This window comes from Lepisosteus oculatus, chromosome 4 (genome assembly GCF_040954835.1).
Source record: "Lepisosteus oculatus isolate fLepOcu1 chromosome 4, fLepOcu1.hap2, whole genome shotgun sequence".
NCBI classification, from domain to species: domain Eukaryota; kingdom Metazoa; phylum Chordata; class Actinopteri; order Semionotiformes; family Lepisosteidae; genus Lepisosteus; species Lepisosteus oculatus.
In genome coordinates, this window is record NC_090699.1 from 4,776,041 (window position 1) to 4,791,563 (window position 15,523).

The 15,523-nt window shown below is 41.0% G+C and overlaps 1 protein-coding gene across 1 annotated transcript; it reads right to left on the reverse strand.

Moving 5' to 3' along the window:
• Positions 1-224: 224 nt before the first annotated feature.
• LOC138238109 (serine protease 27-like) lies at positions 225-14,762 on the reverse strand. The gene is made up of 4 exons (XM_069187993.1): positions 13,114-14,762; positions 2,689-2,851; positions 2,125-2,396; positions 225-307 (listed from the first exon to the last, which is right to left on the reverse strand). The coding sequence occupies exons 1-4, from the start codon at positions 13,166-13,168 to the stop codon at positions 258-260; spliced, it is 540 nt and encodes a 179-aa protein (XP_069044094.1). The 5' UTR covers positions 13,169-14,762; the 3' UTR covers positions 225-257.
• Between the last annotated feature and the right edge of the window lie 761 nt (positions 14,763-15,523).

Here is a 15,523-nt window from a genome sequence, read left to right on the forward strand (position 1 = left end):
TAGTAGTAGAGGAGGCAGTGGACACTGGTGCTGTAGTAGTAGAGGGAGTAGTGGACACTGGTCCTGTAGTAGTAGAGGAGGCAGTTGGGTCGTTACATATGGAATTGTTGTTAAATTGCACAAATTCCGCAGTGTTTGAACCAACTTGTGCTTTAATCCAGGAATTGTAATTGGATACTCCAGCATAAGACACTAAGTATTTGGGACAGTAGTTTCTAAAATTTACAACTCCAGCCTGAATCCAGTAAGATCCCTGTTTACACACCACTGGACTCCCTGTGATTCCAGGGGAAGCATAATTTGCATTCTGTAAAGAGAAATAGAATAGGGTTAATACAGACACACTGACTGGACACTCCAGTACATTAACACTGCACTGAGAGAGAGAGGGGTTAATACAGACACACTGACTGGACACTCCAGTACATTAACACTGCACTGAGAGAGAGAGGGGTTAATACACACACACTGACTGGACACTCCAGTACATTAACACTGCACTGAGAGAGAGAGGGGTTAATACACACACACTGACTGGACACTCCAGTACATTAACACTGCACTGAGAGAGAGGGGGGTTCATACACACACACTGACTGGACACTCCAGTACATTAACACTGCACTGAGAGAGAGAGGGGTTAATACAGACACACTGACTGGACACTCCAGTACATTAACACTGCACTGAGAGAGAGAGGGGTTAATACAGACACACTGACTGGACACTCCAGCACATTAACACTACACTGAGAGAGAGAGGGGTTCATACACACACACTGACTGGACACTCCAGTACATTAACACTGCACTGAGAGAGAGAGGGGTTAATACAGACACACTGACTGGACACTCCAGTACATTAACACTGCACTGAGAGAGAGAGGGGTTAATACAGACACACTGACTGGACACTCCAGTACATTAACACTGCACTGAGAGAGAGAGGGGTTAATACACACACACTGACTGGACACTCCAGTACATTAACACTGCACTGAGAGAGAGAGGGGGGCTAATACTAATAAAGAGGTTTAAATAGTGTTTTAATGCTGTGTTGTCAGAATCAGGATATCAGTTCCCATTTACTTGTGAGCAAAGAGGGAGAAAAGGCTTAGTGAGGTTTCTTCCCAGCCTGTTACAAATTTTACAAATGTATATGATAGTGGCAGAATTTCTGTAGGGGGTGGAATTTTCATACCTGTTAGTGTTGATATTGTGCGATATTTCATATCATTTATTGGAAGAAAGATTGTTTTACTTTGAAAGTTTGGGTCTGGTTATCAAGCTGTACTGTAGAATATAGATGTGTTGTGAAATGCACACTAATCCCACAATAGTTGTTCTTTATCATTTGCTGGTGTAGCGTTTTGGTGTCAATATCTCATTATTATGTTTTATTTTCATCAGTTCCCCCTAAATAACAGCAATAACAATAAGATGTGTAGAGAAGAAAGATCTACTTCAGATACCATGCATGATTTGTCCTTTGGAGTCTCTCCAGTGCAGATCATTGTTTCTGTTACCAATTTAAAATTATAGATCGCATTGGTCTGATTCATACAGTCTGTGTTCTCAATGATGGGCAGCTGGACCTGCTGTAGGGTCTGGTTCCCTGGCAGGGATGCTGTTGAAAGAAACAGATTCTCAGTGTCCTTCCCTCAGTCAGTGACAGACTCTCCCAGCAGCTCTACAGTGTGGAGATCCTGAGGTCTCACTCCTCTTGGTTCAGAGCCCCATCTCTGCCTCTCCTCAGGGTCTCAGACACTCAGCAGGATGACCATGGGCTCATGGGCTCACAGGTGTGTGACACAGGGACAGGTGGAGACCTGCTGTAGAGCCCTGAAGGACCCAGTGGTACAGCTGTGGAGTGAGAGTGTGCTGCAGCAGTGAGCTGTGTGGGAGCTGATGGAAAGTGACCAGTGGACAGACGACAAGAGTGACTTGTGTCACCTCTGACCCCCTGTCTGCTGGCAGAGATCAGTGTCCACAGGAGGCAGAGTCAGAGACAGGGGCTGCTGAAGGGGATTGAACTGAGGTTCATCTCTGGGTTTGAGAGACAGGAGTTAATGAATAAAAGTGTTATATCCACATGGGCACGGATACAAAAATTAGATTAACCTACTTCCATCAGTCATGTTGCCCCAGCCCGTGAGCCAGCAGCTGGTGCATCTGTGGAAGGAGCTGTTGGTGTCGGCCAGACAGATGGGCTGGATGTAGTCAGTGAAGTTCACAGGGTTTCTCAGCTTCAGCAGGGCGATGTTATTAGGAGTGATATCAAAAGTGAAGGGGTAAAAAATGATCGTCTGGACCCCTCTGGTCACTTCATGAGGATTCATGCCCAGCTGTGTCTGTCTGCCCAGGTACACTGTCCACAGACTGGCATTGGTACTGCTCCTGGAGAGAGAGAGAGAGAGAGAGAGAGAGAGTTACAGAACCTCAGATCCCCAGCACTGCAGGTGCTTTGCTTGTTGTTTGCAGTGATACAGCATCTGTAATTGTCTGACTTCAGAGTTGGCATTTTTACACTGACTCTTCTTCAGTGTCACAACATGTGAAGACTGACAATATCTCAGCCTCTATTCATGAAACTGAACAACAGAACCCAAGAGGAATGGAAAGCAGTTCCATTTGTTACATTGTCAGTATCTATTGGATAATACAGAGGAGATGTCTTCTGCTCCCCTACCAGATAAGGCAAGCTGCAGAGGTCAGCACCCAGTCGCTGTTGATCAGTGAGCCTCCACACGAGTATTGACCATTCACGTGCAGGCTGGCCTGCCAGGGCCAGGACCCCTCCTGGGCAGAGTCTCCCTGCAGGACACTGGGACTCAGGGGCGCCTGGCCGCAGGCTGGAGAGATACACCCAAGAGAGAGAGAGAGACAGGTAGTGAGAGCGAGCTGTCAATCTCCCATATACAAAATCTCAAAAACAAAGGTTTTTTATTTCACAGAAACATCTGTTAAAACAAATTCAGCTGCACACTCAACACTATCAAAAAATAGAAAATGTATTTAAAACAGATGTATGTGTTATAGCCTACAGGTCTTCAGCAATCATAGTGATGCACACAATTCTGAAATTGAGCAATGAGTCCCCTGGCTTTGAGCCAAACTGTCCCCCTCTCAGGGAGACCTCGTTCCCCACAGAGAGGGGGCTCCCTCTTCCCCAGTGCATGCTCCCCTAGAGACTACCTTCCTTATTTAGCTCAGCCAGTTAATGCTCAGTGGTGCATGCTCCTATGTTGGTGTGACAAACGCCACTGTTACTCCACTCTTCCTCTGGGTGCATTACCTGAACAACATCCACTGGGCGCACCCTGCCTAAACTCACATGTGGGTGTGTAACAGGGTTAATAACGTCTAGTTTAACAGATTTAAGGAGGAACTGAAACATTATTTTTATATTTCAGGGTTGGAAAGTATCAGCATTGATAAGTAAATTTTGAACCACAACAAAAATAAACTGTACACAGTAACCTCTAAAACCTCCAATTTACATCACAAAATAGAAAAAAGTTCCAGGTCTGCGCAGCGCCATGTTCTGAGATTCAGAACGAGGCAACAAAACATCCGGTGACCTGTTGCGACTCTATGAGACTGTAAACAAGCAGGCTTGTGAATACATCTCTTAATCCAATAGAAATATTGCTTTTGATATCCAGACAATTTTGGTGACATACTACTTACTTGTTAACTCTGCATGGGACTTTTCTGCAGCAAAATGTCTGCGGCACAGCCTGTACTTACTCACTCGTCCATCTCAATACATTAGTCAGAGACTAGTGAGCAGGAAGGGCCTCTTCACATCACAGTACACCAATCAGTACAGGTACTAGTGAGCAGGAAGGGCTACGTCACATTGCAAAAACAAGCAGACTTGTGAGTCCACCTCTCTTAATCCAGTAGACACACTGCTCTGAACTTTGAGGCGGTTCTGCCTACAAATACTGCTTACTTATTAACTCTGCACGCAGATCGCCTTGGAACATCGTCACGGTGAAATATCTGCTGCACAGCCTGTACTTACTCACTCGTCCATCACAGTACATCTATCATGACAGAGACTAGTGAGCAGGAAGGGCTACCTCACATCACAGTACAGCAGTCAGTACAGGGACTAGTGAGCAAGAAGGGCCTCTTCACATCACACTACATCAGTCAGTACAGGGACTAGTGAGCAGGAAGGGTCTCTTCACATCACAGTACATCAGTCAGTACAGGGACTAGTGAGCAGGAAGGGCCACTTCACATCATAGTACAGCAGTCAGTACAGGGACTAGTGAGCAGGAAGGGCCACTTCACATCGCAATTCACACAAACTCTCGCCTGTGGTGAGACCACGGGTTTGCACCAACATGACAACTTACAGTACTTTCACCAGGTTCACGATTCTGTGCTTCATCTGAAATTTGTGAAATTGCCGGACGGCCTCAATGGGATTTATTCTGTGACAAAGATGTAATGACCAGTCTGTAACGAAGTGAACCGGGTAGATGTCAGAATTCCTAGGAGAGCAGTAGAAAGCCAGGGGTACTTATCCGAGAACTCAAATCCAAAGCCGCAGTCTAAGAAGACGAATTGGTCACAAAGCCGGGAGATCAGGAAGAACAAGGTAAGACGCGCTGGGCTGACACGAGAGAGGGAAAGCTCTGCTCATAGATTCGATGCCAAGCAAGCTGGGGCAGGTAAGCAGTCCTTAAATAGTGTGGGATAGGATAGTCGGCTCAGGTGGTGCTGTTATTGGTCATTAGGAGCCGGTTGGCGGTGATTAACGGAAGCTGAGTCTCCTTGGGACAGGTGGAACCGTGACACAGTCTGAGAAATTGGGACTGCAGGTGCCCTTTCAAACTTGTGTTTGAATTTGTATCCTCCTCTAACTTTTGATACAGTGGTGATCATGATTGCATTCTACCGTTTATCACCTCATATTGCACGTCATGCATGTGTGTTTTAGCAGTGATATGGTTTGGTGCACAGTATGAATGAAACAAGTTCGGTCTTCACATTTTCACAATGAAAAAAATATGCAGCTGTGTACAGATGCAGCCATTCAAAGTGCGCGGCACAGACACGTACCGGAGGTAATTGGCTATAACCTCGCGCATCGTGACGCGCGTTGACGCAAAATACCGCGGTACGTGATTGGTTGACCGACAGGGGCACTCGTGGTCTGTTGATCGGTCGTAGAAAGATTTAAATGTCTTTACTGTGCCCGTTTTAGTATTGAATATTTATATGGAATTTTACCACTGAAGGGAAATCTTAGTAGCTGAGCATAAAAAGAATAGGAGCATACTGTAACGCGTGTGAACTTAAACGATATTAAGTTTGGAACATAAACATACAGTATATGGCTGGTCTCTGTACTTTAAATAAAAAATACACACCAGTATTCCATTTCTCCCTAAACATTTTAAGCATCAAAGTCTTTAACTAACAAGATACCGGAGTCAACAAGCATACTTTTAGAATTTGATTAAAAGGGAATATAATATGGAATCACGTATCTAAAGAAATTAATAACGATATAATTATATTCATGTACTGCAACACAAGAATAGTACACGCTGTACATTGTCTGTTGATAATGTCTCTATAGGGCTTTTTCAGCACTCCACATGTGACCTTGCCAGTGGTGCTGTGGGTTAGGTTCCTGACTCCCATGTCACATGGTGAGTGTTTGAATCCAGCTGAAGACATGACTTTTTTTTTAACAAACATTTCTTTGAAAAAATAAAACTTTTCCCTGGCTCAGAGATTAAATAAAACGTCACTCGCACCAAACAAATTTATATTTCTAAATATCACAACATGATCGAATTTAAGTCATTTTAATAACGATGAATAGTCACCTATGCGTTACAATTTATATTGATTATATTGATTTAAATCGCGTCTTGATTTAAATCGCAAATGCGTGTTTAAATATATGTGTTTTTTTATTCACAATCAGAAAAATGCAACATAAATTGATATCTTTGTCTTCTAAGTATCTTAATAAACTTTCAGCATAGCTTTCTCCCCATTTAGATTTATTTTTCTTGGGATCTTGGGATCAAATGTGGAAAGATTAGATTGTTTTTATTTTTTTAAATACATTTTAGAAAAGTGTCATCTATACTAAAAAGCTGTACACCACCTGCTATAAAGATACATATTGTAATACTTTCGGGTTCGGATAGGACAGACACAAGAACTCAGACTTGCGGAATTAAAGCAAGTTAAAGCCTTGATTTTATAAATCACCTTTAAAAGTGGCATCTCAAAGCAAAGTAAATATCCAACACTGATTGTACCCATCTGTCATGCTAATAAAGCACCTTGAATTGAATTGAATTGAGATAGAGAGAGAGAGAGAGAGAGAGAGAGAGAGGGGAGCGAGAGAGCACTGCCAGGACAGGCAAATAAGATACACTCCACAGACATTCACAACAGCGACATATCATAAAACGTTTGCACATATAGTTAAATTATAACTTGTTTTTCAGGAAGTTAAAAAAACACTTGAATTACTTATCCAGTCTCTCGAAATAAAATTATTTTTCAAGCAATGCAACTAACGTCGGGCACCGTGTTTTTTTTAATCCAACATTGACAGCCGCATCTTAAATCTTGTCAGTCAGCTCTTTTTTCTCTATCTGAATTGTGGCGATTCAATCAACCTGGGATAACAAGTGGTCTCAAAGTCACCGAGCTCACAGAGCTACAACAACAGATGACAATTCCCTTAGTCCTTCCTTAGTCTTCCTGAAATTGTCGGATTATGAGTGAATAAAAGCATCTTATTAAAAACACGTTTGCGTTTGTTTGGGAGCTATATTATGTATTTTTCATATGTAAGATATAATGATGTGTTCCCGCTTACACATCGCACGACTTTAAAAGCTAGAAAAACAGGTTTCGATTCACATTATCTGGCGAGCCTTGTTTTGTCAAAGGACAGCACAAAAAAAAACAGACAATACACGGGGGGGGGGGAGGGCAAGCGAGAGAGAGAGTTTTTTGCCCTCTGTCAAAAAACCCCAAATCACCTGGGCAGAGACTCTGGGGGGATCATTGTGTGGTACAGAGTGGAGCTCAGTCACTCCAAACAATTAGTAAAGAGAGAAGAGTCAACAATTGATTTAAGGACGATCTGACGAAGTGCAATGAAATACAATATTGTTGTTGTTGTTATTGTTGTTTTTATCCTGTAAAGCGTTTTGAGAAGCCACCTTTAAAGGTGATATATAAAAGCGCTGATTCTTATGGAATGTGTTTTCTTTCTTCTTTTTTTCTGCATGGAATAAACCTATTCTTATGGATGCCCGGTTCCGCCAGGGATTCAATTTTTTTTTTATTGCGTATGTAAGGAAATAGCAGTATAACCTTGTTCATGCACAAACAGTGGCATGTTACAGTATTAATTTGTGTGTCTCCTCTTGCCAGAAAGCTCTAAATTGCATTTTGAGTGCGGTTTTTGACGTTTTTTAAATTGCAACCCATAAATAAAGCTGATGCTGTTTAGACTTTTAATTATTTTAAACTGTATTATAGCAGCACAATGGATAATGCAACGTAAATTGCAAAAATGCACTTGGAATCTGTCCAAGCCCTACTTTGTCAGGCATTTTCTTTTACTGTAACGGACATAAAAACTCCCTTGCTTTTAACAGACCGTTTCATAATTTCTAACTACTGCGACACTTATCATTCAACCAGAGCTCAGCAAAGACTGTATTAAAAGTATACTAGTGACAAACTAGTGAAGTAAGAGACAAGATGAAAAAGCGTTAACTTAAGTCAGTTCTGCCTGAAAATTAGACTTCTAAGCAACAGGGGTTTATGGCAGGAAAGGGGGTTAACTGATAAGGATTCCAGATGCGAGCAAGGAACCCCCTGGGGGCTTAATCTTAAACTGACCATTTGGCCAGAGTCTCTTAACTGGCCAAATACCATGACCCCCCCCTTACCATAACACCGAATGACGTCCGAAGCAGCAAGCAAGGACTATATAACCTAAAAGTTTGTACCGGCACATCGAACAATACTTCGGTGTTGTTGTTTCTTGCGGGAAACAAGTCTTCGGCTTTATTGTTCCTTGCATGCAATAAACTCATCTGTTTTACTTCATCTCGGGATCAAGAACCTTATTCCTTCTGTTACAACACTAGTATAATTTATATCTTTTTTTCTGAACTGGGGAAAATCTAATCATGTTTCTCTATAACAATAATAAAAAAACATTATTTTACATATCACCTTTATGTGATATCACCTTAAGGAAAGCACATACAAGGGTTAATTGCACAATGGACCGCGCAAAGAAATTTAAAATAGTCTTCTTTAGGGGTGAGGGCAGGAGTGGATCGCAGCAGGCATAATCAGCAAATTAGGAAAACAAAGAACAGGACAGGTGAGACGTGTATCCAGAGAGCGAGTGATCAGAAAAAGGAACATCTGTTACGCCCAGGTTCATTCAACATTCAGAAATACAATTGAGAATAGTTTTGTGGTGTTTGTATAGATGAAACGTTCTTAAAACGTATAACATAACAAAATTAAAGACGATTAAAATCTGTAATCTTTCCACTTGTATGTCATCGGAAAATACAAGAAGTTTCTGCTTTGTGTAAGGATGGTATCAAAAAGTAATCTAAGTGGTGAGAAAGCTGTGCTCAATGATAATTAAGGGACTTAAAAGTAAAAGGAGATGCTTCACATTGCATGACTACTTTTAAAAACTAAGTTATAAATGCAGACACTCCCTTGGTGCCGTGCCGGGTGTAAATATCTAAATATACATTCGCCCCGGGGTGCGCGGGGAAGAGCAGGACAGGAGTGAAAGTGGTCAGGGCGGGGTTTAGGAAGGCCGCCGACCAGTGCGGCTGTCCCACAGTCTGGGGAGGTATCCGTTTTCCTTGTAAATAGTTCCCTGCTTCTGCACCCCTGGGTCTTACTCTCTCTCTTTTCTCTCTCTCTCGGGCGCGTGGGCGATGTGTTGGCTCGCGCTGTTGGCGGGCGGGGGTGCGGGAGAGCTGGGCTGGCAGGTGGTGACGGAGAAGAAAAATAAAGGCTTTCACTTTTCTAAAACGTATTTAAAAAATAAAACCGATTACAATCTAATCCTTCCACGTTTGATCCTAAATTCCCAAGAAAAATAAATCTGAACGGGGAGAAAGCTACACTGAAAGTTTCTTAAGATACTTAGAAGACAAAGATATCAATTTATGTTTCATTTGTCTGATTGCGATTAAAAAAACACATCTAATTAAACACGCGTTTGTGATTTAAATCAATATAAATGTTTATATTGTAACGCATACTGTACAGCCTCCATTTCTCTATGAATATTTTAAAGATCGTGTGCGCAGCCTAAGAGGGGGGTCCACTGTCAGTGACAGCTGACAATCCTCCATACACCTATGTGAAAAATTAGTAATGCCAATGTAAACATCGTATTTACAATTCGTTGATAAGAGAAATGTTAAGTTCTCTAAAGCTTTGTGATAGTTGACCAAGGCAGCAAAAGATCAGCTGCACTGGTAAGATGCAAAACCAAAGATATGATTAATAACCTTTTAAATCTGAAGGGAGATCTAAAGGGATCCCCCCCCACACACACACACATTATAGAAGCAGGAAGCAGAAGCAGGGACCGTTGTCAGAAGGGAAGAAGGTGACTATTCATTGTTATCAAAAATGACTGAAATTCGATCATGTTGTGATATTTAGAAATATAAAAGTCAATTAATTGTCCATTATATTGCTATTCTATTTTTTCAAAGAAATGTTTGTTAAAAGGGAAGTCACGGCGCCAGCTGGATTTGAACACACAACCTGTAGGTTAGTAATCAGGCATGTAGACCAGTGGGCTACTAGGAAAGTCACAATAAGAGAGAGGCGAAACAGCCCTACACAGCCCTGTCGCAGTACGTGAATATAATCATATCGCTATTAATTTCTTTAGATACACGATTCCATATTATATTAGCAGAAAAGCTTAAAACTACCACTTTATTACACGCTATTTCACATGTTAGTTAAAGACTTCGATGCTTAAAATATTTAGGGAGAAATGGAATACCTGTGTGTATTTTTCCTTTAAAGTACCGATTCCTGGAATCTAACTGGCTGACACCCTTCTGAAGTGGTTCCATAATATCTGGTATACGGAAAAGAAAGTGTAGATAAAAAAGCCTGGGTTCTCATGTATCTGATACAAGTATCTTTTAATACAGTCTTCGTTATGCTCTTGAGGATCCTTGTGATATTTTGAGCTCTGGTTGAATGATAAGTGTCGCAGTTTAAATAATTTTCGTAGTTAGAAATTATGAAACGCTCTGTTAAAAGAAAGGGAGTTTTTATGTCCGTTGCAGTAAAAGAAAATGCCTGACAAAGTAGGGCTTGGACAGATTCCAAGTGCTTGTACAAATGTGCTAAAGAAATTATACTTTGAGTTCACAGCTTGTCCAAAGTCATTCATTATTAATACTATTAGTAATATCTTCGGTAAAGGCTTTGATGCATAAATATTTCTGATAAAGGTAGGTTGTGTACTTTTGTCCAACTGAGCAATCTTGCTTTCATAAAATATACCAACTTTTTATTGACTGATGATTAACATGCTGTAATACACAGTTTAAATTTAAAAGCTCAAATGCTGTACATGAGAGGCTAAGCTTTATTGGCTCCTCCTGGCGGTTTTACAAGGTGATGCCGGATACTTTCCAGCATGACGTTAAATGACGCGATTTACCCCGTGATACTGCGTGATACTGCGACACGCCCACCGGGGTATACCGCGAAATACCCCACCCATTTTGAATGGCTGCATCTGTATGTTGATTTAGGAAAAGTTTCATTACATTTGTTTCTGTGCAAACCCATGCAGAAAAGAAAACACAAGACGTTTGCCGGCTCCGATTTTGTTAGATTGCAATTCTCGATATTGAATCTTTCTCAAAGGGAAAAGAATAACCAGTTTCTGGGTCGGTAGAGAGAAATGATAAAGACACCTCTAGCAGTGTTTTGAGTAGGGAACAAGGTAATGATGAGATTCATGCTAATGTTTTATAATAAATCTAATATGCATTTTTACATATTTGTGAAATATATTGTCTTACTTATTTTAAGAAGCATTAAAATAAAGATTAAAATGTAGTGCCCCCCCCCCATGTACAATGCCGTACATGAGACATTAATTAAGAAATTAATTACGATATTATTATATGTAATTATAATGTATTATATGTATATAATATGTGTACCTTATATGCCTCAAGTCAGGGTTCAAACCCAGCCGTCACCATGTGGTTTTCTTTTAACATAAAAATGTCTTTGAAAAGCTAAAATGGCTAATTTTATGGACACTATATTGACGTTTCAGAATTTTTATTAATACGGAATATAATATGGCATCACGTTTCTAAAGAAATGAATAACAATATAATTATATTCATATACCGTAGCTCAAATCCTGCTAAACTAGAAATTAGAAGAGTATTATTGGACAATGTTGTGAGGCTCTGGCAGGATTTCGCCATAAACTGAAAAGGTATAGAGGAGACACGTTGTGTATCGCCTTTTTTTACACTTGTAAAAAAAATAACATCAAATCATCAATATAGCTGCGTTCAAACCCCCCACCTAGCATATACAAGGTACAAGCTTAAGCCATTATACCACAGACATAATCACATGTGAAAGAGTGAAACTGAAGCAGACATATCAAAAGAAAGTGTACTACTGCGATAATTTGAGCTACAGCATATGAATATAAATATATCGTTATTAATTTCTTTAGATACGCGATTCCATATTATATCCCTATTAATCAAATTCTAAAAAGTATGCTTTTGTTTGTTGTGATAACGAGCATATTCACAGAAAAGGTTAAAACATTATAACTTTTTACAAAGTATATAAATATAGTCAGAAGGAACACATAAAACATTTCCAAAATAACCACATGTAACCACATGCAAGACTTTGATGCTTTAAATGTTTAGGAAGAAAGTGGAATAATGGTGTATATTTTTTATTTAAACTACCAATACCATTCATATACAGTTTATATAATATGTTTATGTTCCCAAATCAATATTGTTTATGAGCATGTGAAAGGCACGGTGAATCAGAGATTCTCAAAAACGTATAATTGGAAATGAATACGTGATTGGATCAACGAAATTCTGTGGTGTAAAATATTTCTGCATAATTAAAATATTTATGATGAAGGTGGAGGGCTGTGTACTTTTGTCCAACTGAGCAATCTTACCGACTAATGTTTAATGATTAACATGCTGTAATACACAGTTTAAAATTATTAAAAAACTAAAGAGTATACAACTTAAATTCTAAATTGGAAAAAGATCTGCAGTTTATTTCTGGTGACAGCTCAAATGCTGTACATGAGAGGTTAAGCTTTATAAGCTTCACCTGGTGGTTTTACAAGGCTCATGCGCTGAATTGAAAACTAAGTGCTGTGCCTGATGAGGCACACACTTCCTGTTCTCTTTAAAAAGAAATAAAATAATTTTATAAATATAATATTAATACATGTGACTCATATGTAAAATACAAAATATATCAAAATATAAAATACAAAATATAGTACAAAAAATAAAATTATACTGTACATAAAAGTTTAATTTGAAAGCTGTGTGTTGCTTTCATCTGTGTGCTTACTGTACATATGAGATAAACTGCATGTTAAAATGATGAAAATGATAGATGTAAATAAGAGTTCTGCTTACAAATGTCATCACTCACTCTCTCTCACACACACAAAATCTCCCTGTTTAAATTCTCTCCTTCGAAGATGAATAAAATATTTTGAATTCAATTGACTTAAAGGGTCATTATAGAAATGACACATAGAAAACATAAAAGTATTTCAAGAAAATCCTTTAATATTTTTAAGAAAAACTTTTGTTATTGGACACAGACTCATTAACTAATCTCCTCTTTGTACTCCATACTAAATGTACTAAATACTTTGTATTTCCAGAGCTCGTCAGTTACTCGTCAGCTCTCCTGTGGATACACTGTGCTGGTAAATGAGGGCAGTAGAGCTCATGAGAGCCCTGAGAGACACAGCTCAGCCACTGGCCAGACAGACACCACCTACCTCTCACTGTCAGGACCAGAGCCGCCAACACGCAGAGACTGATGCCCACCGCCATGACTGCTAGTGTGTCAGAGTCCTGTCTGCAGCTTCTCCTTTCTCTCCTCTCCTCTCTCCCTCTGTCTGTCTGTCTCCTGTTCTATACACACCTGGAGAGACACGCCTCCTCTCCCTCCTTCTCTCCCTCCCTCCTCTGTTCTCTCTCTCTGCACCTCTCTCTTCCTCTCTGTCCTCCTCTCTCTCAGTTCAGTAATGCAGCTCAGTGATTTTTTAAAAAAGAAACAATCAGTAATAAACACACACAACAGGATAGGAGACACAGTGAGAGAGAGAGGAGATCATCGACAATCCCTCAGTAATAAGCACACAAAACAGGACAGGAGATACAGTGAGAGAGAGATTATTTACTTCCATTTGCTCTAATTTTAGTATAAGCCCCATATACAGTACATTACTGCTCAGTGCTTTTGTCACTATGCTTTACTGCACTGTACTGTGTGTTACCATGGCCCAACTCCCTGCACTCTGCTTTTACCATCATTTCACTGGGCTTTAGTAAAACGTACTGTGCTTTTATCACAGTCCAGCTGGGCTTTACTGTGCTGTGCACTTACCCTGATCTTTTCTGAGCTTTACTGCACTGCACTGTGCTTTAAGACCAATCTCTATGGTCTCTGCTGCACTGCACTGTGTTTTTAACACAGTCTGACTGTGGTAGCACTTTTCAGCACTCTGCTGCAGTTTGAGCTTGAATACACTGTTCTGGATTTTGTGGAATAGAATTAAATCAATTCTTTTGGGGTTGTATACAAACATGGTTTCCTGGTAGTCTGGGAGGTAAAGTAAACAGACATTAGTAACCCTTTACAATTTCTTGCATTAGGAATTGTCTTTTCACATATCCCAGCTTGCTCTCTATGAGACACAGACACAGAGAGCGCTTGGGGTCTGCCATTGTACAGCACCCCTGGAGCAGTTGGGGTTCAGGGCTTCACTCAGGGGCCCAATGGTGTAGGATTCCTCTGCCAGCTGCAGGATTTGAACCAGCAACCCTCCAGCCACAGCCACAGCGCCACCGCTCCGTCCCCAGGTAGGCGTAGATGTAGTTTTCCTTACAGGAATGTGGTCTAACGACTCAGACAGAAAGTCAAGGAGCTCTTATTCGCTTTGACATCTCAAAGAATTTGTTTTTCAGCAGTTTTGTAACCCTCCACCCCAGTGCCTTCGGGCCCAGATTATTAATTTATCACACATCACGAGACTTCTCCTTACTGGGCTGGTAGCTTTCACACGGAGGTATATGACACAGCCTTCAGACACACAGTAGGACTTCACAGTTTCAGGCTTATTTGTGGCCAATATGCTGAGGTGCTGATTGAAATGTTGAATACCTTGGAATGGTCAAGTCTGTGCTGAATTACCAAAACTTAAACTCCCCTGATTTGAACAATATTTCAGATATTTTGACTCATTTCCTTGTGTCCTTGTCTAACTGGCTGTCTAATTGAAAGCCGGTTTCTAATTGAAGGCCAATCAGAGCCCATGTTCCCGGGCTAGTCGGACGTGGGGTCCTGTTTGAGCTCAGTGTGATCTGGCCACACACACACATGTACACAGGGAGCCCACACACACACACACACACACACACACACACACACACATACACGTACACAGGGAGCCCACACACACACACGTACGTACACACACACACGTACACAGGGAGCCCACACACACACACACACACATATGTATGTACACAGGGAGCCCACACACACACATGTACAACTTGTTTTCCACTCATCGCTTGCACCTGCTCCCTGTTCCAGCCCTTTTCAGTTCCCCTTAAAAGCCAGACGCTGACGCCAAGCCGGACTCTGCACTGGTTCCCATACCAGACGAGTCTGGGACCTGGAAGTTAATGATGTTAATAGATTACAGCTCGGCCTTTAACACAATTGTTCCCACCAAGATGGTCCTAAAGCTCAGGAATCTGGGGTTAAAGTGTGAATCAGTGGTAGTGGTAGCATTTCATAATCTGACAGCTTGTGGGAAGACATTGTCTCTGAATCTGGAGGTTCATGTCTTGGTGACCAGAGGGCAGGGAGAGAAAATGAGGAACCAGGATGACTGGTATCCTTAGCGATACTTCCAGCCTTCCTGAGACAGTGGGTTGTAAAAACGTCCACAATAGCGGGGAGCTGTGCTCCAGTGATGGACTGGGCTGACCTGATCACCCCCTGTAATGCCATCCGGTCAGACAACGAGCTGCTGCCAGACCACACTGTGATCCCACAGGTGATCCCACACTCTCAACAGAGCACCTGCAGACTGGAGTAAGAATACCTGCAGATAGATCAATATTTTTCATCTGTCTGAGGAAGTAAAGGTGCTGTTGCGTCTTCTCTGTAGCTCC

Coding starts and splice junctions, on each gene's coding strand:
- LOC138238109 (XM_069187993.1), bottom strand. CDS start 13,168: ATGGCGGTGGGCATCAGTCTCTGCGTGTTGGCGGCTCTGGTCCTGACA. Junction 2,397..2,688: donor TCTGCAGCTTGCCTTATCTG/GTAGGGGAGCAG, acceptor CTCTCTCTCCAG/GAGCAGTACCAATGCCAGTC. Junction 308..2,124: donor GGGCAACATGACTGATGGAA/GTAGGTTAATCT, acceptor TTCTCTTTACAG/AATGCAAATTATGCTTCCCC.